Source organism: Ambystoma mexicanum, chromosome 5q, assembly GCF_040938575.1.
Source record: "Ambystoma mexicanum isolate Mex_15411 chromosome 5q, UKY_AmexF1_1, whole genome shotgun sequence".
Classification (NCBI taxonomy): Eukaryota; Metazoa; Chordata; class Amphibia; order Caudata; family Ambystomatidae; genus Ambystoma; species Ambystoma mexicanum.
In genome coordinates, this window is record NC_090933.1 from 67,324,061 (window position 1) to 67,350,576 (window position 26,516).

Sequence of the window (26,516 nt, forward strand, 5' to 3'; positions counted from 1 at the left end):
CAGTAATACTATTCACCCTTGATGTGAATAGCTTATATACATCAATTCCCCACAATCAAGGTATCGAGGCACTAGAATGGTTTCTTCTTAAACATCATGACACCTTGATACATTAGGTATTCGCAATAGAGTTGATAAACATCATGCTCTACAACAACTACTTCCTATATGAAGGGAAATACTATCTACAAACATCCGGAACATCTATGGGGTCTGCGGTTGCACCCTCGTATGCTAACATCTTTATGTTACACTTTGAATCAATACACGTGCTTAACAAAGAACCGTGGAAAAACAAAATCATCTGTTGGAAACGGGTCATTGACGATATCTTTGGTATTTGGCAAGGGACTGAAGAAGAACTAAACTCATTCTTTGAATATCTCAATAAATGCCACATAGGAATTACGTTCACCATGGAGATTGGCAGACCTAATATTCACTTCTTAGATGTTATCAACAAAGAAGGCATTAACCTAATCACGAGTATCTACAGAAAACCAACAGATACAAATAAAACTCTCCACTTTGGGAGTTTTCACCCGTCGCACCTAAAGGAACATCTTCCCTATAGTCAATTCTTACGACTAAAAAGGATTACCTCTAACACTTTAAATCTTCTGAAGATATGAAATCCAGATTCAAAAAAAGAGCATTTCCTGAAGAAACACTGAATAAAGCAATACTACGGACAGAAACCCAAACACGGACAAAACTTTAAGAAGAACAACCAAAGAAAACCACATCACGGCTGATCCATACTTTGAAATTCTCCAGTCAGAGTTTCCAGATTAAAAGAATCATCTCCAAAAATTGGAACCTCATTAAATCAGACCCCAACCTCAACCGTCTTTTCCCGGAACCACCAATGCTAGCATTTAAAAGAGGAAATAATTTCAGAGATACACTGGTCAGAGCCGAACGACACAGGAAACCAGCTCAAACTACCTTGAGGAAACAAAAGTTTGGTACATACCCCTGTTTGAATTGTCAACATTGTGCTAGCATTATAAAAGGAGATCACATAAGACATCCAAGCAGTGGCAGAAAGATACCTTTGAGAGATTTCGCAACCTGCGATGGTAAAAATTTGATCTATGCACTCCGATGCCCATGTGGGAAATATTATGTGGGTAAAACAATTCGGAAAGCCAAAGAATGCTGGACCAAGCACAAATCTTCCATCAGGATGTGCAACGACAAATCACCAGTGTATAGACACTTCAAAGAGAACGGCCATAACATCTCCCAATTAAGATGGGCAATACTTGAAATAATCCATCCCCTACCCAGGGGTGGTGATATAGCCAAGAAACTATCCCAGAGAGAACTATTCTGGATACATAAACTTGACGCATTAACACCACATGGCCTAAATGAAGAATACTACCTCGGCCCCTTTTTAGGTACCTAAATTAACATCACCAACATATACTTCTTAAAAAAATCCACACTCTAAATACACATTTAGTGACTATGTGCATTAGGAATGAACTGTATGTACTTCATTTCAATTATCTACCTAAGCAGGGTACCATCCTTCCAAAAAAACTAGATTGTGTACTCAACAAGAGACAGGAATGTATCAAGATTATGTACATAGTATGCTCAGCATTGTATAGTAAAATGGATTACTGATTACGAGATTTTTTTGTGAAATACAATCCAGCTGTCTATCCTTAAAGATTGTTTGTGGGAAAAACACACCTCTAGAGACAGGAGCACACATAAGTGCCTGTATGGACTCTTAGGCAATCTGTTTAAATCAATCCATTTTTTGTATAATTCAGTGACATTCATTCATTATATTCATTCAATACATCGATGTGATCAACATTAGTGTTTCGAATGACAATTTACATGATTATCTCGCACTAAACTGCACAGGAGAACTTTCCTTCTGTGGATTACCTTAGACATGATTCTTGAACTTGTTCCACCCATTGGGCAATTCACCGTCCTTTTTTCAAATAGCGGAAGTCACGACAAATCCTAGTAATTCTCAATATGGGAACAGTCCCCCCTGGGTGACAACTTTCTTTCAACGTTCTCGCATTGGTTTGTATTTTTGATATACAAAAAGAATAGTACAAATGTATAAACATTGACTAAAACATTTTTTTGCTCTCGATCATTTCTTGCCTTTAACATATCTTAAACATTATAATATAACCTTGATTCAGCAGTTTGTTGACATTGTGATGTCATTAACGCTGATAACGAGATGACGTCACGAACGCCAAACGGGTTAGAATTATACCAGGCACCAGAAAACATAACTTGTTTTCACTAACTTTGACTATCTACTGACTTTCGTTAATTCTTGTCCTCAGCATTGACAATTTCAAACATAATAACAAAACCTAGAGGTCGTGGTCTGTTGACATTGTGATGTCATCGACGCAGATTACGCGGTGACGTCACTGACGCCAAACAAGTGAGAATTGGATATTCTCCAGCATGGGGTCTGGCATGGATTCACATGCTCATGAATATTCCCCGTCGTCAGGCTGGGAATCCTCGGTAAAGAAAAAAATCAGTATCAGTTTCTTTTCTGATCTTTCTTTCTTAGTAGTAACCAATCACTGATCTCTGGGTCAAACTGCCCCCATCCAATGTCTGCCCTCTCCCTAAGCCCCGCCTACGGCAGCCATCCTCAGATTTTTAACGCACGCTGAAGTGTTGGGAGTCCTCGTGTTTAGCTCTCAAGTTTTTTGCTGCGTTTTCACGCTTTTTTCAGGAGATTTCTCATTTTTTCAATTTAATCGAGCCTCAAGCTCCACCGCTTCTACTTCCGATAACGGGGACACGTTTCGGAATTCTTCTATGCCCCTCAAGGGTGAAGTTTTCGTCGAGTTTACACTTCTTGGAGGATTCCGGAAGATCTGTGGCCTACCTCAACGGACATGGCCCAGGACAAGGGGAGCTCGACGCCCGGATCCAAGCTGTTCAGGAACTGCCCTGGATGCAGATTATATAACGTTTTCAAGGAGGACGAGCATTCGCGATGCCTCTACTGCCTACATGGGGACAAGACGCACGTGGAGAAGGACTGTGCGTTCTGCAAGAACCTTTCGGAATGGACCAAACAAGATCGTCATTCCCGCCTCGCCACCTGGCTGGAGAAAGGCACAGCAAGTGAGAAGGCGAAGAAGTCGTCTGAGCGGGCTTATAAGTCCTTAGAGGGCGCCCCGGTGACGGGGGCCCACCAGAAGGCCAAGCACCGCGAGTCTGCGGGCTCTGGGAGCACCGCAAGGTCGGGCTCTTCGGTTGCCAAGCAGGGCGCTACTTCCCCGGCACGTTCAACCACGAGCCAGCGCTCTGGTTCGGGGAGGAGGAAGTCCGAGAACCGGGGTAGGCTGGTGGAGCTGACCCGTTCGATCTCGAAGGGGGAGCGAGGCGCTGATCCTCCCCCCAAGGCGAAGGCCCAGAACGCACCTAAGGTGGTGAGGGCTTTGATCCACCCGGCTAAGGCCTCTACCGAAGTGGTGGCTGCGATTCGGCAGTGCCGGCTGAGACTACGCCAATGGAAACAGCCTCTGGGCCCAGAGTATCCCTGCCGCCTCTGAGGGAATCCTTTTACCAGCCCATCGCTAAGTCCCCTGTGAAGCCCCTGGCTGAAAAAGTGGGGGGGGGGGCGGTGGCCATTACAGACTCTGAATCAGCCTCTGAGGAGGAACTGGTGGAGACCGAGGAAGGCCTCAACGAAAGGTCCATAGACCTCAACGAGAGGTTCAGAAACCCCAATGAGAGGTTCGAGAAGGTTCGATCCCAGGGGACGGTCCCTGCTGACGTGATAGAAGATTGCGACGACGAACAGGGCCCAATGGAGCGGCCATCCCGTCCGTCGCAGCCATTGCCCGAGCCCCAGGATAGCTCGGCGGCCATTTTGTTGGCAATCCAATCCTTATGTACCGAGATAAGGACGAGATTACCACGCACCCCGACGGAGGAGCCAGAACCAGGTCCGAACAAGCGGAGGAGAGTCCACCCCGGTACGAGAAGAAGTACCGAGTCCCCGATGCCTCCCCCCTGTGCCTCAGGGCCCAGCCCACGCCGGACTCGGTCGTCTGGGCAGCGGCTAAGAAGTAGGCAGCGGGCACAGCGGCTTCAACTTCCACTTCCCCGCCAGACAGCGAGGGCAAGAAGTTGGACTCTATGGGACGATGAGTCATCTCGTCGGCGGCAACGACGATTAAGGCGGCCAATGCCCTAGCGATCGTGGCCCGCTACGACAGGGAGCTCTGGTTCAAATTAGCTCCCCTGCTAGATTTCCTGCCTGTTGACAAAAGGGCGGAGGCCCTAGAAATTATGCAGGAGGACGAGGTGGCGTCGGATCACGCCATAACGGTGGCGACGGACATCGCCGATACCGGATTTCGCCAACTAGGCAACAGAGTTTGCCTCCGACAACGGGGATGGCTCAAGGCGGCAGACTTTCGCCAGGACGTCCAGACCAGGGTGTTGGACATGCCGTCCGACGGTAACAACCTCTTTGGTAAGGCGGTGGATGAGTCTCTACAGGCCATCAAGACCGACTCGGAGACAGCCCGGGCCCTTGGGCTGCTTCAGCAGCGACGGCCCTTTCGGAGCCCCAGAGGCAGACAGGGTGCCTCCAAAGGATCCAGTGGTGGCTCCTCCGCTTACCGCCATGCGGCCCGCTCCTCTTCCCAGGAGGCCTACAGAGGTCGCGGCAAGCAAGGGGGATCCCGCCGTCGTCGTCAAGGAGGCCAAGGAGGCAAGGCCTCCTCCAAACAAGACTGACCCGGCCGTGTCGTCGAGCCCCCACCGAAGCACCCCGAAGGGAGGACGGCTGACGAAGTTCGTCAGCATGTGGGAGTCCATCTCCACCGACCGTTGGGTGCTGGACACCCTGGCCAACGGGCACTCGCTGGAATTCCAAAAGAAGTGCCCTCGCATTCCTCCCCTGGCCAGGAAGGAGAATCATGTCCCTCAACTGCTGTTGGAAGTAAAGGCGATGCTCAAAAAAGGTGCCATCGAGCTAGTCCCCAGGAGGCTCCAGGGCTCCGGAGTGTACTCAAGGTACTTTCTCGTCAGAAAGAAGACTGGCGGTTGGCGCCCCATCCTGGACCTGTGTCGGTTAAACAAATACATCAAGGTGCAGAAATTCAGGATGGTCACCCTCCAGCACGTGCTGGGACAGCTGGAGGAAGACGACTTCCTATCGTCGTTGGACCTGGAGGATGCTTACTTCCACATCCCCATTCTAAAAATGCACAGGAAGTTCCTCAGGTTCGTGGTTCAGGGACGCCACTACCAATTCAGAGCCCTACCATTCAGATTAAAGTCGGCACCCAGGGTTTTCACCAAGTGCCTGGCACCAGTGGCGGCACGGCTATGCCTGCAGGGGTCCACGTCTACCCCTACCTGGACGACTGGCTAATCCGGGAAAGTCAAGGGAACTCGCCGTAGATCATCTGGCGAGGACCGTCCGGTTGCTCACGGAGCTGGGGTTTGCCATCAACTACCCCAAATCCCACTTGGTTCCATCGCAAGTAGCTCTGTTTTAGGGGCGAAGCTCGATACTGTGGAGCAATTGGCCTCCCCTTCAGAGGAGAGGACCAAGACCATCCTGGGCAAGGGGCGGCGCCTGTTAGCCACGGACGTGGCCAGGGTGAGATCTATCAAGTCCCTTCTCGTGATGATGTCCTCATGCATCTACCTTGTGCCCCTGTGCAGACTTCGGATGCGTCCGCTACAGGAGTTCCTCGATGCCCGCTGGTTTCAGGCGAGGGGTTGCTTCGAGGACAGGATCCTCCTCGATGAGGATTTCCGTCGGGCGATCCTATGGTGGGGCACCCGGGCTCACCTCACGACGGGCACATACCTTCAAACCCCAGCGTTTCAGGAGACGGTGACTACGGACTCCTCTCTGGAGGGTTGGGGGGCCCACACCGGAGATCTCCACGCAAGAGGCCTCCTGGAGGAGAGGTCTCTTCACATCAACATCTTGGAGCTCCGAGCAGTGTTCTGGGCGCTCAAGTCGTTCCTCCCGTCCCTCAAGGACAAAGTGGTGAGGATCTTCACAGACAACACCACCACAATGTTCTACATACGGAAGCAGGGGGCCCACCAGATCCCCAGCCCTTTCCAAGGAGGCCCAGGATCTGTGGCACTGGGCCGTCGCCCAGGGGATGTTTCTGGTTCCCTTCCACCTGGCAGGAATAAAAACCACCATCGCCGACTCACTCGAGTGGGAACTGCGCCAGGATCAAGTGGATCGACTCTTCCAACGATGGGGCAAACCCCGGATCGACCTGTTCGCGACGGCGACGAACTCCAAGTGCCAAAGGTTCGCCAGCAGGTTCCCACAGCCGGGGAGCATGGGTGATGCTTTCTCGTTCCCTTGGGCCTGTTTCTGTACACGTTCCCGCCGTTGTCGTTGCTGCTCCGCCTCATCAACCAGCTCAAGAAGTCCAGGTGCAGGATGATCCTCGTCGCACCGGCGTGGCCGAGGCAGATCTGGTTCCCGGACCTTCTGGACTTGTCAACGTCCCTGCCAGTCAGGCTGCCGGCGGACGCGGATCTCCTCTCCAGAGAAGGAGGCGCCATTCTCCACCACGACCCACAGTCTCTGAACTTGCAGGCCTGGCTCCTGCAGCACTAGATTTTGGAGGGTACGATATCCCGGCTGATTGAAGAGAGGTTCTTGCAAAGGCCAGGGCGTCCTCAACTCTCAAGTGTTACGGTCATAAATGGAAGAGGTTCTCTGTCTGGTGCAGTGCACAGAAGATTAACCCTCTGTGGATTACGGCCCCTCAAGTGCTGCCGTACCTACTGTCACTGGCCAAAGCTGGTCTGGCTCACGCCTCCATAAAAATACATGTGGCTGCCATCTCCCGATATACCAGGACTACGGGACGGCGTCCTTGTGGTCTCATCGCCTGGTGAAGGAATTTATGAAGGGACTATTCCGATCGTTCCCGCCGGTTGAAGGCTCCTGCCCCGGCGTGGGAGCTTAATGTGGTGCTGACCAGGCTCATGGGGAGCCCCATTCGAGCCTATGCATTCGGCGCCTTTCAAGTTCCTGTCATGGAAGACCGCGTTCTTCGTGGCCATCACCTCTGCATGACGAGTGGGAGAGATTCAAGCCTCCATACTTGACTTTTCATGACACGAGGGTGGTGCTAAGGACGCACCCCTCCTTCATGCCCAAGGTGCCGTCGGACTTCCACCTCAACGAGCCCTTGGTGTTACCAGTTTTCTTCCTGTCGCCTTCGACACCGGCCGAGAGGACTTTGCACTCGCTGGATGTAGCTAGAGCGCTGAAGTTCTACGTGGACCGCACAAAGAGTTTTTGGAAGACGTCATAACTGTTTGTGAACTTGGGGTCTGTGAATCAAGGGAAGGCTCTATCGAAGACTTCCATTTCCAGATGGGTCTCCGGCTGCATCATGCATTGTCACCGGTTGGCAAGCCGACCGCTGCCCAGCCGTCCGAGAGCCCATTCGACCAGAGCGATCGCTGCTACCACAGCGTTCCTGTCTGTTGTGCCCCTGCTGGACATCTGCAGGGCTGCTACATGGAGGTCGACGCACACCTTCACAAGATTCTACTGCGTCGATCGGGACTCCAGGGAGGAGTCCACGGTCGGCCAAGCAGTGCTGCGCAACCTGTTCGCTTAAGGTGAGCCTGGTGAGGAGGTAAGAGATGCTTAATGTTGAGTTATTGTTTTGCTTAATGTTGAGCCTGTTGCCGCCTCCCGTGGTTGTGCATGTGTATACTGCTATGTATTCTTTTATTCATGAGCATGTGAATCCATGCCAGACCCCATGCTGGAGAAGGAACAAGTTACTTACCTGTAACTGTTGTTCTCCAGCATGGGTCTGGCATGGATTCACATGCGAACCCTCCCGCCTACCCCTCTGCGGCTCTTCACTTGGTCATACTGCCACTTGGCGTGCTACCAAATCTGAGGATGGCTGCCGGAGGCGGGGCTTAGGGAGAGGGCAGTCATTGGCTGGGGGCAGTATGACCTAGAGATCAGTGATTGGTTACTACTAAGAAAGACAGATCAGAAACGAGACTGATACTGATTTTTTTCTTTACCGAGGATTCCCAGCCTGACGACGGGGAATATTCATGAGCATGTGAATCCATGCCAGACCCATGCTGGAGAACAACAGATACAGGTAAGTAACTTGTTCCTTACTCTACATAACACACCTTATTTGAAGAACTAAGAAAACAAGACGGCTTAGAAACTTATCAACACTCATGCCATTATCTATATGCATACTGAGTTTTACATGCATATGACGGACTTTGTTTACATCGTGACGTCATTCACACGCATAACGTGATGACATTACGATCGAAAACAACATAAAAACGGCCATCTTTAATATGACGCACATCCTGTGCTTTATCCGCTTAGAGATTCCACAACTACGAATGGACTAAGACCAGAACAAGTACGTTTTTTGACCTAACTTCACCACTCAGGGCACTTATCTTGAACACTGCGCATCTAACCATGAGTCAATTTGTCTCTAGGTGACTGAGCGCTTGTTTCGTTTGATGCTCTTCTATACCTTTGGGAACCAGACCAGGCATCAGAACAGGAATATCTTACGCCTTCATAGGGTAACGAACCCTCTATAAATACATTACTCGGATTTTGAGTAAGTTACTTAAGATTTACTTATTCATTTAATCCATGAATTATATTTTTTCACTTAGTTGTGATTCAATACTGGTTATGACAACCTTAAAAGTCCACCGTAACAGACTAAAAGAAGCACTATTTTTGTCATTCTTGATCCACATAGACTAAGAATCCTTAATGATTCATTTTCATCCTTAAGTCCAAGCAGATACTGCGAACATACATATGTATAGACATCAGTTGTTCGAAAATGAAAGTTTTATTAAATTATTAAAATATTTCATTAAATATTTTAGAAAAATCCCTGGAACGCCCAGATGGGATACCTATTCCGTGCATTGTTCGCCAAGATGGAGGAAAATGGCTTTTTACCCAACCTTAAAAATAGAGGAACAGGGTAAGCGTGACGACATAAAGTTCTTAATATACCCATTATGTTCAGTGGTCTCATAGTTAGAGAGATCACCATGAGATACGCCACACATGAAAGGGCTTTGTGGGAGCTTACTAACTCGCATCACTTAAAATTTGGACTTATCTTCAAATGTCAAAAACTGGAAAACTGTATGGATCTGAATGTCTCTTCTAATATATTGATGATCTTATGATTATTTTGCCAAAAAAAATGTATGGTGACTTTTGAAATTGAAAATACTATTTAATTTGTTTTTACCAGATTGAAAAGTTGAATTTGCATAAATACAGCCCCTGAAGAAGAGAACATTTTCTCGAAACGCGTTGGGCGTTCAGCCTTTTGGAAAATAAAATCCTGGACTAATCTAACATTTAAGCTATAAGTGTTGTCTGTATACAAGATTGAATAAGTCATTATCAATTGAATCATGTGATGCCTAAAATGTATTCATGAATCTCATGTCTTAAGGTCATTTTTAGTAAATATTGAGAACATTGTATTACTCTTTTACTTAAGAATTTGGCTAGACAGCCCCATACAGTGTGCAGGGGACGGGAGTTCCCTGCTTGGGAACTTATTTTGTTTGCATTTATTTCTACAATCCAGATGCCAGGGTTATCTTTCTCCCCTGCACCTAGACTTCCAAAAAAACCTTTTTTCAAACTTACATTTACCAATTAAGATTTGCTACGGTGTGCTAGGTGTAAACATATTTTCTTTCCAAGACGAGAGGAATGGCCAGTCAAAGGGGCCAAAGAAAGGCCACTCGTGGTGGACGAGGAAAACCTGCTAAGCCAGCTCCAGCTGCAGCCTCTTTGCCATCAGCAGCTGCAACATCCGCCACAAAACCACTTTGAGAACCTGCACCACAAAACACCTGTAGGAGGCAGGCTGTCACGGCATCTGCAAGAATGGCGAGCCATTACTTCAGATGTTTGGGCTCTAGAAATAATAGCCCAAGGCTATTGCCTTCCTTTTCTAAAGAAACCTCAAAGCAATCCACCAGGGAGACACCCGTTGAAGTTTTCAAACCCGCTCCTACAGCAGGAAGTTCCAACCCTGCTGGCGAAATGTGCTATAGAACCAGTACCTTCAGCAGAGAGGAACAAGGGTTGGTACTCCCCGTATGTTTTGATCCCCAAAAAGGACGGAGGACTGAGACCCATCTTTGACTTAAGAAACTTGAACAAGTTCCTCAGGAAAGACAAATTCAAGATGGTTACCCTTTCTCAGATCCTTCAGGCCCTTTAACTCCAGGACTGGTTGGTGTCATTGGACCTCCAGGATGCTTATTTTCATGTGCCGATTCATCTCAAACACAGAAAACACCTGAGGTTCGTAGTTGGTGACTCATACTATCAGTTTCGAGTCCTGCCATTCGGGTTGACCTCCGCCCCACAGGTCTTCACCAAGTTAATGGTAGTGGTGGCAGCGCACCTCAGGAGAGGGGGGATTCATGTCTACCCCTACCTGGACGATTGGTTGATCAGAGCGCGCTCTGCCAAGCAAGCACTGGATCATCTGAAAGTCACCTGCCACTTCCTCCACAAACTGGACTTCTTCCTCAATTTAAAGAAGTCTCAAATGACACCTTCACAACAGCTTCAGTACATAGGAGTTGTACTAGACACATCCTTGGGAAAGAGCTCGCGTCCCAAGACGGCTCAAGACATTCTTCAGATGGTTTCCAAATTCCAAAATGCCCAAAATCTCCAGGGTTACGACTTTTTAAGGTTGCACGGCCTCATGGCATCCTGCATCTTTCTGGTGCCAGAGGCACGCTTGAGGATGAGATCCCTTCAATAGGCCCTAAAGACTCAGTGGTCCCAGTTCTCGGGTCAAATGACGTATCTTCTTCAGATTCCGAACAAGGTCAGACAAGACCCCTATGGTGGACCTGTACAGAGAACATCCTAAAAGGAGAACCTTTTTGGCAACCCTGGCCGGAGATCACAGTAGTGACAGAACCTCACTCCTGGGGTGGGGAGCACATACCAACGATTTGACAATCACCGGTCGTTGATCTCCATCGGAGTCCAAACTACATATCAACCTTTTAGCGCTGAGGGCAATCAGACTAGCGCTGAAGGCCTTCCTGCCATCTGTCAGGAGAAAGAATGTCCTGATAATGACGAACAACACAGTGGCCATGCACTACCTAAACAAAAGAGGAGGTGTGGGGTCACTACCCCTGTGCAGAGAGGCAATGCAGCTCTGGTATTGGGCGATTCAGGAGGGAATCTCTTTAACGGCAATTCATCTAGCCGGAGAAGAGAATATGACGGCAGATGCTCTGAGCAGGCAGAGCACGGTGTCCCACGAATGGGAATTGGCTCAGGAAGTCATTGAAGAGATCTTCGGCCTTTGGGGAACCCCTCAGGTAGACCTATTCGCAACCAGTACCAACCGAAAATGCGAAAGGTATTGCTCAAGGGAATTTCCCCCGAGAGGAGCCCTGTTCGTGGTGGATTGGAATGTCCCACTATTGTACGCGTTCCCTCCGATTCCCGTAATTCCTCAGGTCATCAGGAGGCTGAGACGCTTCGGGAACCGCATGATCCTAATTGCTCCGGATTGGGCCAGGAGAACGTGGTATCTGGACCTTCTAGATATGTCCATCTGTCTTCCAGTACGTCTTCCTTAGAGAGAGAACCTTCTCTCTCAAATTGAAGGTCAGGTTCTCCACCCAGAGGTCAGAACACTCAACCTTCATGCTTGGTATCTGAAAGGCTGTGATACAGGGATTGGAACCTTCCAGATGATGTTATGGAGGTGTTGCTTTCGGCAAGAAGGCCAGCAACAAAGTCTCTATACCGTTGCCGTTGGAAAAAGCTTTTCAACTGGTGCAGGGAAAAGAATGTTCATCCTTTTCTATGTTCTATTCCGGAAGTAATATCTTTCCTTCTGACCCTAGCACATAGAGGTCTGAATATCGGAACAATAAAAGGTTACCTTGCGGCGCTTTCCATTTTCAAGCCCTCATCAGAAGAATGCTCTTACTTCAAAATTCCTTTGATAACACAATTCTTAAAAGGTCTCACTAATGTGTTTTCTCCTCACCCATTTCAAGTACCGATTTGGGATCTAAATTTAGTCCTAAAATTCTTAATGTGTGCCCCTTTTGAGCCTATGCACACGTGTCCATTAAGATTACTAACATGGAAAACAGCCTTTTTAGTTGCTCGAACATCAGCAAGAAGAGTGAGCGAATTGCAGGCACTGTTTTCTGGGCCACCCTTTACTGTGTTCCATAAGGACAGAGTTGTATTGAGGGTTAAACCATCATTTTTACCAAAGGTAATATCTGATTTTCATTTAAGTCAGAAAATTGTTTTACCCTCATTCTATCCTCCACCTCATCCTTCTAAGGAGGAAGAAAGATTACACAGACTGGATCCAAAAAGAGCTTTAAGCTTTTACATCTCTAGACTTTCTAGGCTTAGAGTGGACAACCAGTTGTTAATAGGCTACACAGGAAGGAAACTGGGTCAATCGGTAACAAAACAGACAATTTCACGCTGGATCGTGCTTTGCATTTCAGAATGCTACAGACTAGCACAAAAAGACCCACCAGAAGGATTAAGGGCACATTCCACCAGAGGCATCGCCTCTTCTAGGGCCCTTCAAAGGGGTGTCCCAATAAGGTCAATTTGCGAAGCAGCAACTTGGACTTCACTTCACACGTTCTCAAAATTGTATAGCTTGGATGCTTCCCAGTCTAGGGAGCTGACCTTTGGAAAAGCAGTGCTTTATTCCGCCATCTAAGGGCATTGGTGGGGAAAAAATCTGACCCCTCCTCCAGAGAAAGTATGCAAAATACTGCTTTGGGAGTTTATCTAAGATGAGGAATACGTTGGAGGACACAATCCACTCGAAGAACAAGTTAGTTACCAACTGGTAACGTTCTTTCGATTGGATGTTCCTCCAACGTATTCCTCATCGCCCTCCCAGACTACCCCTCTGTAGATTTTTTCCGGGTTATTGCCATCTCAAATCTCGCAAGGCTGATAGTCTGCCGGCACAATCTACACAGTACAAGATCACAGATAAAAAGAGGGGAAAAACCGAACTCAGGCCAACGGGCGCCACGCGTACTACTTATATACCCGATGACGTCACCCTCAACGGAGGCCTTCGAGGGACCATCGACTCGACGACATCGACGCACGGTGCCCTCTGCCGAAAAAAATTCCAAAGAGCAGCAAAGCTGGATGGAATACATCTAAGATGAGGAATACGTTGAAGGAACATCCAATCTAAAAAACGTTACCAGTTGGTAAGTAACTTGTTCTTAAAGTGAACTCTAAAAGTATCTGCACTGCTTAAGAATAATTGTGGTCTCTTGTGTTCTAATAACCTTTGCCTTTTACCCACTTTTTAAAGAGTGTTCTGAATGGCAACAGTAAGATATTAATGTCCCCAGCACCCTTGTTACTGAAGTCACCTGTGGGTGTAGGTTGTCTGTGGGCGACCCCCAAAGGGTCTTGTCTGATTGAGAAACTCATAGTGTACAATATTGAAGTATATTTGTGTGTTACTGTTCTATTGCTCCCTTCTGAAGAAGGCTTTATAACTGACTGATACATGTGTTAGGGATAATTCTCTGTAAAGGCTAATTTCCCATACCTAGTGAGTCCCCCAGTAGCGTTGCTGGATTTTTGGGGTTTATTTTTTTCTCCTGCTAAAAGTGAGACTCTTTTTCTCCCACTCTTAGGCATGATTTGAGAATGTCCTTTGACTATGTAATGTGTTTTATGGGCTATGGGGTCTTCATGCATATTTAGAGAACAGGAAACCTAACCGCAATGGGAGTCCTCTTTCTCATTCCTCCTAGATTGGTGCTTTGTCTTCTTGCGAGAAGAGGCGGAATGATGAGATTTGCTAAAAAAATGTGACCCCACCCTACCACCCCGTCCCCTTTTCTTTTTCTTTTCTACAGTTGGGTCCCCCCAGTGCCCTTCCCCGTATCCTCCTCAAAGGACCACTGGCGAGAAGGGGCAGGGACTTTGAGGGAGGGGATCCTAGCACGCATTTCTCTTTAAGCACTCAAAGCCTTGGCGGTTTATCGACTGATGGTAGCTGTCTTATTATTCAAAGTTGTCATCCACCCGAGACACCACACAGAGATATTGTGCTGATCACTTGGGGACATTTCGGTGATACAGTTCCGGAAGCGCTTGAAACCAGACTGCTTGGGAGCGGGTATGATGGTGAAAGAAAAAATAGTGTTACTGAAAAAATCAGTGTGTTGAGCAGGCAGAAATAAAGACCTCGCATCATGAGTCAAAGTGCGCTCCATTTGCGGTGACGTTCTATCTAGGGTCAAGGAAGCGGATTGACTGAGGTATACTACGCCTCGTGCTGAAAATTTTTGAGAACAACTTGTGCTGGAGATATGTATCAAAATGAGTTATCTGTGGTTGGAGAATCCATAGAGAGAACTTTACCCTGTAAGTTTTTTCCATTACAGACCTTGCCTGCATTTCGCCAGTCACTGCACAAGCTATTCACCTCACAGCCTACCTCTGAAAAATATAGTTGCAGCAATAAACCTTCAGCCCCAGTTCAGAGCACCCCTCCAAGGCCATCATATATTTCCCACACATACGCAGTCTTCATTGAAGCCATCATCCATCCAAACTCCAGCTTGTGGGATGCTGGAGCTGTGAAACGCCTGCAGTTTCGGGGGTTAAAAATCATTCCAGTGACATTTGTAAGTTATATAAAACACATTTGACAGTGATTGTGGTGAGCGTATAGGTGACAGTGGAAGTGGATGCTGCTAGTCTGTGTATGATGCATATAAAGCTACCTTACTTTCAAATGCCTGCATCTAAGGAACAGCTGCATGCCGCGCCATAGGGCAGTGGGACGTTTCACATAATTGATCAAAGGAGTAAACCTATGTGCAAATAATAATTCATTGCAATGTTAACTTTTTTTCTTAATTACTAAAGCCTGTACTCTGTATGCATTGGTTTTCCTGAAATGTAGGTAGCCATTTAAGAGAAATTATGCAAACATAAAGAGAGTATATCTCATTAAAATAGCTAATGGCTGTTTCCAAATGCTTTTTTTTAACTTCCAGTTGCGGAGTAATATACCTTGTCACTTGACGGACATTTCGTGCGGCTTGCATTGCAATCAGATTTTAAAATGTGGCATGCATAAGTGCAAAAGGATTTGCCACAAAGGAGAGTGTCTCATCGAAGAGGACTGTAAACAACCCTGTACTATCCCCAGACCAGATTGCAGCCATCCGTGCATGGCTCCATGTCATCCATCTCTTGCCTGCCCTGCAACTTCCTGTAATACTAAGGTGAATGTTGCACAGTGTGGTTTTGTTATGGTTAAATCCCAGCATAGTAGAAGAATGTTTTTCCCTCTAAATGTATTAATTGTAGGTTTGTATCTTTTTAAACAGGTAGAGCTCCATTGTGAATGCGGTCGTCGTAAAGAGAGTATGATTTGCTCAGAAGCATCTTGTGCTTATCAAAGGTTTGTATGACCTTGCTTTGCTCTTTGCCCTCTAACACCTACTCTGTAATTTCCGTCACCGAAACCTGGGTTCCCCTTATTCACACCACCACAATGGTTGTCCCCCACACTGAAATTGCTAAATCCTCCCACTCCCCACGGATAGCTGAAACGTGTTGATATGATGATCAGTAAGGACACACCATATGACCATCTTCCCCCTCAACCATCGACTTTACTTGCTCCTCCTTAGAACCCTTCTCTGTCCAACTTCTTATTTCTACTCTTCTCCATCATACTTATTTACCATCCAAACACCACTCTAAGTTCTGAACTCAACCTACTACTTAAATCCCTCCCGGCTGATGTCACTACACTCATCATGGGTGACCTTAACTTCACTGTTAGGGTGATTTCCTGTTGGCAAATCTTACCCTCTGTCCTGAGCCTCCCAACGCTACTGCTGGAATTGTTTCATTGACTTTGAAGGTGAGTGAGACCTCACTCACATCCTGCATTTGCTTTCGTTCTGAGAACACTGGACACTTCTTTTGAGGGTCCAGTGTGGGGTGACCTCTCCCCTTAGTTTTGGCGTTCATGCTTTCCTATGGCAGCACATTTTATGTGTTGTGCTGTCAGAGATGCCTAGGTTCCATTTTGCAATGTTATTTTGGGTTCACTAGTGAGTCCCGAGACTTACCAGTACGGGAGTAGTTATCTCCCTTTTATGACTTTTGTATTTTACAGTTTGAAGCACAAGTCATCTCCAAAGGAGTGCTTTGGGAATACTTTGTATCCCTTTTCTCCAAGTAGAACAAGCTGGTGGCAGTTGTTACGTTTTCACTTATTTTCTGGATGCATTATTGCAGGCCCCCTTTTTAGCCGCGATAATGCTCCAACGGGGGCCCATAGACTAAAAAATGTCTTCCCCCCTCATGTTTTAAGTGCTGCTCATGATGACATGTCCTTTGTTTATTGTCCTACCTTGCCAGCTTCATAAGGGCCTCCCTTTCCTCTTTTCTTCATGTACCTTAGAGAGAGAGAGAGATATATATATATATATGGTTATACACTATTGAACAGCCACCTCCAAAATGTTTTTCAAAAAGCCCATTTTCTGAATACAAGAAGACGAGCTGGACCCAGGAACCAAGTCAACCACTGTTAATGAAGAGATGTGAAGAAGACTACTGAGGGACGCAAGTGCACTGCTTCAAAAAACGGTACAGGCTCAGCCAATACCACCAAGTTGCGGACCTCCACCTTCTGATTGACAGGGAAGACCTCTGCAGGGTGACTTTCTCCAGACGACTGGTGAGGCCAACCAGTTGCCTTTCCTGTCTGAGGTACTTTGCCTGTTTTTCAGTCGTTGAGGCGTGCATCTTTGCATTTCCTCTGCAAGGCCTCGAACCAGCTGTTAATCATTGCAGGAACTTCTGGCTGGGCAAATGGCTGGAACTCTGTGTGGGCGTCCTCAAGGCTTTGCTGTCCACCACCCGGAGACGCGACTGCAGGAAGACCGAATTTCTACTGCAGAGTTAAAGTGCCTCTTGACTTCTTCCAGGATCATTGCAGGAAATGCATTTGTGAAGATATTCGCGAGGCTCTCTCCTTCATCATGGAGCTGAATCTTTGTGTACCCCTATTTACTCTTACGTCCTGTCTCCTTTCCCCCATACTGCATGGGTGTCCCTCGCTAGGGACGGGAGACAGAGCCTTTTTCACCAGAAAAAAATCTTCTTCCCCTTTAAATTTAGAGAGACAGCCCTGGGAGCATGCGCTGCCCTGACTCCACCCACCGGCGCCACTCCTCGGTCACCTTTTCCGCATAAACGAGAATGGTCCGATTTCACCAGCGCTCCTGGGTTTGGCTTCGGCCATGTAATACCATGCGCTCTTCACCCGGATACTTTCTTCTGTCTTCTTTTATCATTCAGGTACTCGGTCCTCTGGTGCCACGCTGCTCCCCGGCGCATGTCGACTTCAGCGGGCTTCACCAGGTGTCCAGCCTGCGAGGGGCTCTTCCCTACATCAGATCCCCATGCTCCTTGCCTCCGCTGCCTTGGTCCGACCATGGATGGAAGGGTTGCACCGCACGTGACGCACTTTCTTTGCGTGCTTTGACGAACAGTCTTGCTAGGTGGAGGGAGCTCTTCGAGAAGTCGATTCCAGATGAAGGAAACGCCCAGACGGGAGGAACCTCTCAGGTTCTCGCAACAGCATGTGTACCGAGGCTAGTTCAGCTACCGGCCGCCAGGCCGAGGGGTCTGTAGATCCTTCCGGAGACATTGCTGAGGACCACAAGGTTCTTTTATGGGGTGTACACCCGAGGGGCTCCGGCCTTGTACCGGCAACATGTCCGAAGGGGCGCCTGCGCGCAGCACTACCGGCAACTCAGCTGAGGGTGACACGCCTGCCAGGCCTCGGCCTGAGGTGCAGGGTAGGTCTCATGCTCCATCGCCATGAGTCCTGGAGGAGGCTGGGACCAGTGAGCCAAGCACCACGACTTCGGTATGTGGGATGCAGCTCGACAAGATGGCCACTGCGCCAGACAAGATGGCCGCTCGTCCGATACCTCCCGAAGGAACGGAGCAGGTGGGAGAATGAGTTTCAACGTGGGACTGGTGTCAACCAGGTACGTGGCCTACAGCTTATCCATCAGCAGTGCAGGTTTACACAGCAAACAGTTAGAATACGCACCGGCCTCAGCAGCCGCCTGCTACCCCATCAATATCGCCTGCCACCCCACCGGCCTTCGAGGACAGGTTCTTTGAAAAGTTCCTCACGCTCATGAGTTCTCCTCAGATCTCCTCAGATGGGGGCCATCCTTAAGGATGTGATCAGGGACATGCTCCCGCAGGCCCTGGTGAAGCCCCTGTTGCCCGCGCCAGCTCCTTCGATTCCGGGTCCCCTGCATCCCACAGTTCTGGCGGTTCCGTACCAGCCTCAGCTGCAGCCTCCGGTCTCCACACCTCCGCTCTCTGCACCCAGCACCCCTCCACCTGCTCTGACCAGCCGGACGCCCTGGTGGATACAGACGAGGAAGAAGACCCCGACACACCATCGTCAGCTGAGGCCTTCGACAAATGACTCGCAGGTCTGGCAGAGTACTTGGGCCTTCCTCAACCCGAAGTCGAACAACTGGAGGCACAGGTAGTCACAGAGGTCCTCGCTCTACGCCCTGCGGCTAGAACGGGGATCCCGATGCAGAAGGATTTTGTTGCCTTGGGCAAAAAGGGGTGGCTCAAGCCCCTTTCGGCCCAGCCCTTCAATCGGCACCTGGACACCAAGTATAGGCAAATGGAGGAGGATCCACTCTTGCTGTCGGCCCACCCTCAAACACACTCTTCGTGATTGCTGCAGTGTCACTCTATTCAAATCTGCAGTTGTCCTCGGCCACCTCGTCCTCGGCGCTGCAAGGCAAGGAGAAGATCTTAGAGCCGTACGGGAAGAAGCTTTATTCCAGCTTTCGCTGCATCTCAGTCAATCCAATGCGGATGCCATGCTGGCAGCCATTAACCAGAGGCTTTGGTGGGAAATAGCCAACTTCTTTCCAGAACTTCTGGTGCAGAGACAGTCACGTTTCAAAGCGGGACTGGCAGAGGCTAAAATGGTGGCACAAGACATCATGGAGTCCACTGTGGCCCACATTGACACCTCTGGCCGGGCCATATGCATCACCACGGAAATGAGGAGGACTGCCTGGCTTTGGGCTACTAAGTTTAACCCAGATGTCCACGAATGCATATTGGACCTTCCATTCGAGCGGGGAGACATTTCACTTCACCACTGATGAGGAGTTAGCTAAAAAGAAAAACTATTTGCAAACTGCAAAGTCTTTATCCTTACAAAATCCACACCCAAGGCGTACACCCAGTCACATCAATGCTCCGACAAAGGGTTGACGTTCGGAGGGTTCTGTGGCTTCCAAGAACGGAGGTCCAGACAGCCTGACCGTTTGCTGAGTCAACACTGGCGCAAACAACAAAAGAGGGGGGGGGGGAAGCAAGGGCTTTTTTCAGCCCCCCTCCTCCCCAACAGCCTCAGAGGGAAAGAAGGCATGACGCCCCCCTTCGGGTCCAAGTGTCTCCAGTGGGGTGCAGGCTTACCCTTCACTCACCGTTTTGGTGTCAGAAGTTTGCGGACTCCTGGATCCTCTCGGTAGTATTCACGGGGTACCGCCTACTGATCTCTTCCTTTCCTCGCATCCTCTCCCACAGATTGGGAGACCAACTCTGTTGGCGGAAGTTTGGTCGCTCGTCGAGAGCCAGGCCGTGGAAGAAGTCCCAGCCTCTTTGCGAGGATTGGGCTTCTATTCCAGGATTTTCTCCCTACAAAAGAAGAACCAGGCTGGCCTGAGAGTTGTGTTGGACCTTTCCACCCTCAACCTCTGCCTTCCTCTTCAAAAATTCAAGATGGTTACGCCAGCACTGATTGCAGAGACATTGTACAGGGGAGACTGGATGTGCTTCCTGGATCCGAAGGACGCTTATCTACACGTCCCTATTTGGCAGCCCCATCGCTCCTTCCTACGATTCAGGATCATGGGCTGCCACTTCCAATACAAGGAGCTACCCTTTGGCTTCAATTCAGCCCCCATGGTATTCGCCAGGGTCATGAATGCGGTGGCTGCCCTCCTCGGGGCGCAGGGTAACCATGTCTACCCGTACCTGGATGACTGGCTCGTCAGGGCAAAATCTCCAGAGGCGGTTCATCACACTTCCTCCAGCCTTATGATCACACTCTACGAGCTAGGGTTTTCAGTCAACCTCAAGAAGTCTCAGCTGCAGCCTACGCAGAGCCTCACCTTTCTGAGCCTCATATGGGACACAAGCTCAGAGTTTTACCCATCAAGAGGGGCCACTACTCACTTCCTCACACGAGAAGTGACCTTGGCCTGGTGGTACCAACACTATAAGGCATAATGGCAGCAGTCCTGCTGGCTGTACCCTACACAAGACTCAAGATGAGGAGATTGCAGCTGCACTTCGTAGCCTCATGTAATCAGGAGCAGGGCTCCCAAGCAAAGCTGGTCAGCATTCTGCCATCTTTACACCCGGACCTCACATGGTGGTCCAGGGACTGCAACATGCGGACGGGCAGGCCCTTCTGGCAGGCGGCCCGCAGGTCACCGTTACTACGAATTCCTCCCTGGAAGGCTGGGGGGCGGGCACCTTGGACAACCACTCTGTCCACAGAGTCTGGACCCTGCACGAGCAGGAGTCTCATATCAACTGGCTGGAGCTGAAAGCCATTTGGTTAGCTCTCAAAGCTTTCTTTCCTCTCATCCACCCCCCCGCCCCACAGAAGTTAGCCCTTGCAACGTGGTTCCTGAGCAGTTTGTGCTGAAACACCTGGGTCTATCACAGGCTAACCTATAAATCATTCAGGGCGCTATAAGCAAGGCTACTAGGAGCCAGTACAGGAGTAAATGGTCTAGGTTCTGTCACTGGGCCGACTCTAAGGAGATCGACTCCCTTACGTGCACGTTGGATGACATACTCTCCTTCTCTGCACATCTCGCCCACTCAAGCGAGCAGGTGGATGCATGCTGCACATATCTGGCGGCCATAGGGGCCTACAGAAATTCGGAGGCGGGAGTTATCTCCTTTTTTTAATCATTTTTTAAAAATGTTTTATTGGTTTACATACAAACCTTTAAAATAACCATTCATTATTTCATTATTACTCGTTACATCTGTTTACAGTCCACCTTATTACCCAAGTTTTTTTGTTGTTCAGTGTCTTTTTACGTTCTCATGTATTTAATCTCTGAGCACAGTTGCAAGTAACACATCACGAATATGATATACTTAGTCGAGTAGCCGATTTTCAATTACTGCCAAAAAGTTTGTCAATGGCAGTATCAATTTAGTGTCTGTTCTGTTGAACATTTGTTGCCACCACTCATCTGCATTGAGAGACGGGTGAAACTCGCTCCAAGAACCCAGAAGTCGGGTTCTCTCTGTACGTAAGTTGGTGCAGAATAGCACCAAATGTTTTAGAGTTTCAATTTCCTGTGTACAGCATCGACACATAGGATTCAAATTCGCGTTGACTGACCATGCTCTCAAACGTTCTTTGGTTTTAAACATGTTAAGGCGAAGACACATGAACAACCTTCTGGCGTTTGGGTCTGGGAATAATTCAATTTATTTTTGGATGCTGTTGAATGCCCGAGCCTCCGGTGGAACATCACTCAGTATCTTAGATGCCCCCCGTTCAGAGCATGTCGACTCCCAATCCAAGCACCAAATTTTTTATTTTGCTGCTTCAGGATTTCCTTGAAGCAGCTCTGGGTTAATGTCATAATCTGTTATTAAACTTTCGCATCGTTTGAGCCACATAGCCATGACACCTGGGGATGACGAGCTGGCATTATGGAAAATTGCAAATTGCGGAATTTGTTCACATACTTTTGTCTTCCGATATAGCGGTAACAGACTCCAACATACTCGTGCGTGGATAGAGATTAGCGATAGTTCATAATGAATTGAGGCCGTCGATATTCCTTTCGATATACCCCAGAACTTTCGTCCAAAAGATGTTCTCGAGCGTGGACCACATCCCCGTGAACAACCCAAGGCGTTTTCTGCCCAGTACGTTAGTGCTGGTATTACTTTTTGTTGATAAAATCGCAAGACCACTTTAAGAGAAAACCTTCCAAATCTCTTCTTTAACGCTAGAGCTTGATTTGCTAGTTGTTTGCATTTGCGTTTTATCACCGTTATCCATGGGCCGTCATTGAGACAGGAACTGATAGTTGTACCAAGATATTTTACGCTAGATGATATCAGTAGTTTTTCTTGCCCCATAAACCAGGATGAACTCTTTGTCGTTCTTGTCCTACCACTTTTAAAAAATTTTAGCACAAGAATTTCACATTTCTTTGTGTTGATAAGCAGACGATTTTCAGCCACATATTGTTGCACTGCATTGATTTTTCTTTGCAGACCAATTGGTGTTAAGTCCAGCAATATGAGGTCGTCTGCGTAAAGAAGCCAACTTATACTGGATCTATGCATCTTTGGCGGAAAAGACTTTACTGCCTCGATGGAAATGCCAATGTCCGATATAAACAGGCTAAATATTGCGGCTGCCAGGGGACAACCCTGTTAAACTCCCTTGAATTTTTTGATCGATGATGACAGGGTGCCAGTTTGATCTAGTCGTACTCTAATTGAGGTGCCAGTGTGCAGTTCTTTTATTGCAGCCAATAGGTCTTCCGGGCAACCCCATGCACTCATTTTATTCCATAGCAATCCCCGATCAATCGTGTCGAAAGCATAGGAAAAGTCAATGAAGGCGAGATATACCGTTGTTTGTGATCTTATCGCTTCCATTTTCAATAAATTCAGAAGCAATAAGTTCAGCGAGCAACCGACATGTTTTATGAATCCAGTCTAATATCTACATGGTTCGACAGTGTGGCCCATTTTACCAATTTGAGTTGTAACATAGTTGCATACATCTTCCCCAAGACATCAAGTAAGGCGATCGGTCAGTAGTTTTTTGGGCAGGTTCTGTCACCCTTTTTAAACACCGGCACAATCGCAGCAGATTTCCATGAGTTTGGCATTTGACACTGGTCATTTACTCTCTGAAAGAGAGTCACACAGATGTCGGCCCATAACTCCGGGAGCTATTTAAGCGTGAAGTTTGTCAGGCCGTCTGGTACAGGTGCGCGTGAATTGTTTGCTTTGGTGATTATTCTTACAATGTCATCTTTGGGAAATATTAAAGCCCATTTTGTATTAGTTGAAACATACAAATATGTTGATCTTGTATTCTCTTTATATAGTTCGTTAAAGTGAGCAATCCACACTGCTTCCAAAACCATAGAAGCTTGTAGAGCAGCCTGGGGAGCTTGTGTATCGTTAATGATGTTCCAAAATTCTCTGGTGTTCTTGTTTTGAAGGCTTTCTAGCATACGCTCTGAATCTCTTTGTATCATTGTACATTTGTGTGTTTTGATCCGATTTTTGTTCCGCTGTTTTGCAGCCTTTATCTTCGCTACACATATGCCTTTGTCAGCTATCCGAGCTTGACGAATTGTGCATCTCATTAGCCGTTTCTGTTTTACTATGTCTAAATCAAAACAGTGAAGGCGTTTCATGTTCAAGTGTTTTGAGCCACCATTACTTGTTGACCAGTAAGCCTGCATATTCGGGTGTGGTTCTCCCCACACAGTATTGTTTTGATATCTGAACAACCTCTTCTTCAGCTAACCTTAGCCTCACTCTGTTTGCTTCCACTGTGATCGTCTGTGGCCATTTTGTTTTAACATTTCGCGCAAAGTTTGCGAATTACATGATTTGCATATCGTGATCGCTACTTTCCTTTGGGGCCACTTTTAGTGTTTTCACCCGTTGATGAAGGTCTGCTATATAGTCGATTTTGGAGCCGTGATTCGCCCTATTCCACGTCGGGGCCGGCGGTATGTCTCCTTGAGTGTGACCGTTCAGCATTTGTAAGTTTCTTGCACTCATTTCTTTCATCCATCGTGACGATAAGTTTTTAGTCTGGGATGTTATCTCCTTTTCCAACCCGGTGGTCAAGCAACATTTGATGGGCCTCGCCAGGCTCTTCCCTCCGATAAAGAAACCACACCCCGTGTGGGACCTCAATTTAGTGTTGGGCGCCTTGGCGCACAAACCATTCGAGCCAATGGCGTCTGCGGACATTAGGCTTGTCACCATTAAAACAGTTCTGTGGATGGGTTTCACCTCTGCTAACAGAGTCAGCGAGATCCAGGTTTTGGTGGCTTCAGAACCCTATACTATTTTTCACAAGGATAAGGTGGTCCTGAGAACACACCCCGTGTTCCTACCCAAGGTAGCCTCCGCTTTCCATCTGAACGAGGAGATGGTCCTACCTATGTTTTTGCCCATCCTAAGGATGATGCACAGAGGATCTTGCACTGTCAGAATTTCAGCACGTGTCTGACATCCAATCTCGATAGGACTAAGGGCTTCTGCAAGTCAGACGCTCTGTTTGTCACCTACAGGGGGATCAAGGCCCGGTTATCAGTCATCCAAAGCCTCTATAGCAAGGTGGATGGTTTCGGCCATCAAGGAGGCCTATGAGTGACAACACAAACCACTTCCAGTTAACATGCATGCCCACGCTGTTGGAGCCAAGGCCACGGCTGTCGCATTCCAGCGGCAAGTCCTGTGGTAGGTCGTCAGCAGGGCAGCCACCTGGGCCATGCCTTCGACTTTCTGTAAGCACTACTGTTTAGACACCGGCTCTAAACCAGAATCCTAGTGATTTGACCGAAGGGGAAATTATCGAGGCTGAAATATCCGAAAACGAAATGTTCGAATTACCAAAGGTTCGAACACTTTGTTTTTGGACATTTCAGCCCCGATAATTTGCCAAAACACACATTCTCTCACACACACACACCCAAACCCACCCACACACACACACCCAAACCCACCCACACACACACACCCACCCACACCACCACCAACCCACCCCCCACACCCTCCCCCCCCCCGCCCAATTTTGGTCATTTCGACCTTTTTTTTCGGTCATTACGACCTTAACCAGACGTGGCTTTCAGACAGGTGGAAATAGGGAACTTGTTCGCTTAAGGAGGATCTCCTCTCCACCCAGGGGCTACATTCAGTTGTAACCGCTCATGCAGTATGGAGGAACAGGTACGGGACGTAAGAGTAATTAATAGTTACTCACCATAGTGACTAATGTATTCTTAGTCCATAGTCTCCTTTGCTCCATATGCTCCACCATCCTCCCCCCGCCCCTAATAATACTGGTTTCATTGGGCAATTCATTGATGACTGAGGAGTGGCACCGGTGGGTGGAGACAGGGGAGCGCATGCTCCCAGGGCTGCGCCTCTAAATTTAAAGCGTTTTTTTTCTGGTGAACAAGGTTGTCTCCCGTCCCTAGCGAGGGATGCCCAGGCAGTATGGAGGAAAGGGGACTATGGACTAAGAGTACGTTAGTCGCTACAGTGAGTAACTCTTAATTTTTTATTTGCTTATTTTATTTTTGTATTTATAGCAACGCACAAAACTCGCAGGCATCTAGGCGCTAGTTACAGTAAGTGCCAAATGACATTCTACAATAGCGCAAGACCACGCATAAGGTTTACAACATGCAGGTGGACCTTGAAACCAAAGAACAATTAAGTGGGTCAGACTAAGGGTAGGTGCACAGTCTGGTAAAGCCACACCTTATGGCACGGGGGCTACTTCAGGTGTGCAGATACGTGAAAACAGAGTTAGTCGGGCCCTACCTACTGGTCAACTCGGGTATGATTGTGTTGTGAAGGACCCATCAGGTAAAGAGAGCAGTAACATCAGGACAAGTATTGTTAATATTGCATCACAGGGCAGCCACGTCAAGTTGGGTGGGTTGGAGACAGGATAGATTGCAGGTACCACCTAGGGCTGAATGAGTCAAATCGGATAGTTAGTTATGTTAAATGCAAATGCAGCAGAGGGCTGTTTGAGCCAAATCCAGAAGTTGCAGACAGGTAATAATGAAAATTACTCCACGAGGCTGACAAGATAGATAAGGTGGATAATCGGCAGGTTGCACAAGCGACGCTAGATTACAGCGACATACAAGTAAGGCACAGTATGGGATCACGATAAGACAAGATAGTCCCGTTTGCTGGAGAATAGTATGTGCAGGCAGTGTGTTATATCTGCAAAAGCATGAGACTTTGGTTTTCAGAGCGCTGGGCATCGGGATGTGATCTAAGGCAGGGCCATGTTGCTGAATATGCAAAGTTGCAGTAACGCTCATATTTGATGCGCATCCTGATAACGGCCAGCAGGGCTTACCTAACAATAGCGCAGATGCAGCGCGATGAGGCAGGATGACAAAGTACCATGAATGATCCACAGCCACCAGATCCTGGTGGATGTCCAATTGGTAAGCGTCAATCCACCAAGGAGCCAGGAAAACTGCCCTTACAGCACGAGGTCAGAAAAGGGGAAAAATTCAAATATAGAACAAAA

General features: G+C 47.9%; 1 protein-coding gene across 1 annotated transcript in view; it reads left to right on the forward strand.

Moving 5' to 3' along the window:
* NFX1 (nuclear transcription factor, X-box binding 1) overlaps window positions 1–26,516 on the forward strand; it is a 2,569,209-nt gene that overhangs the window by 1,637,461 nt on the left and 905,232 nt on the right. Inside the window, exons 16-17 of the mRNA XM_069620539.1 lie at window positions 15,133–15,363; window positions 15,469–15,542. Of these exons, the coding sequence (XP_069476640.1) occupies window positions 15,133–15,363; window positions 15,469–15,542 (305 nt within the window). The remainder of the gene's footprint in view (window positions 1–15,132; window positions 15,364–15,468; window positions 15,543–26,516) is intronic.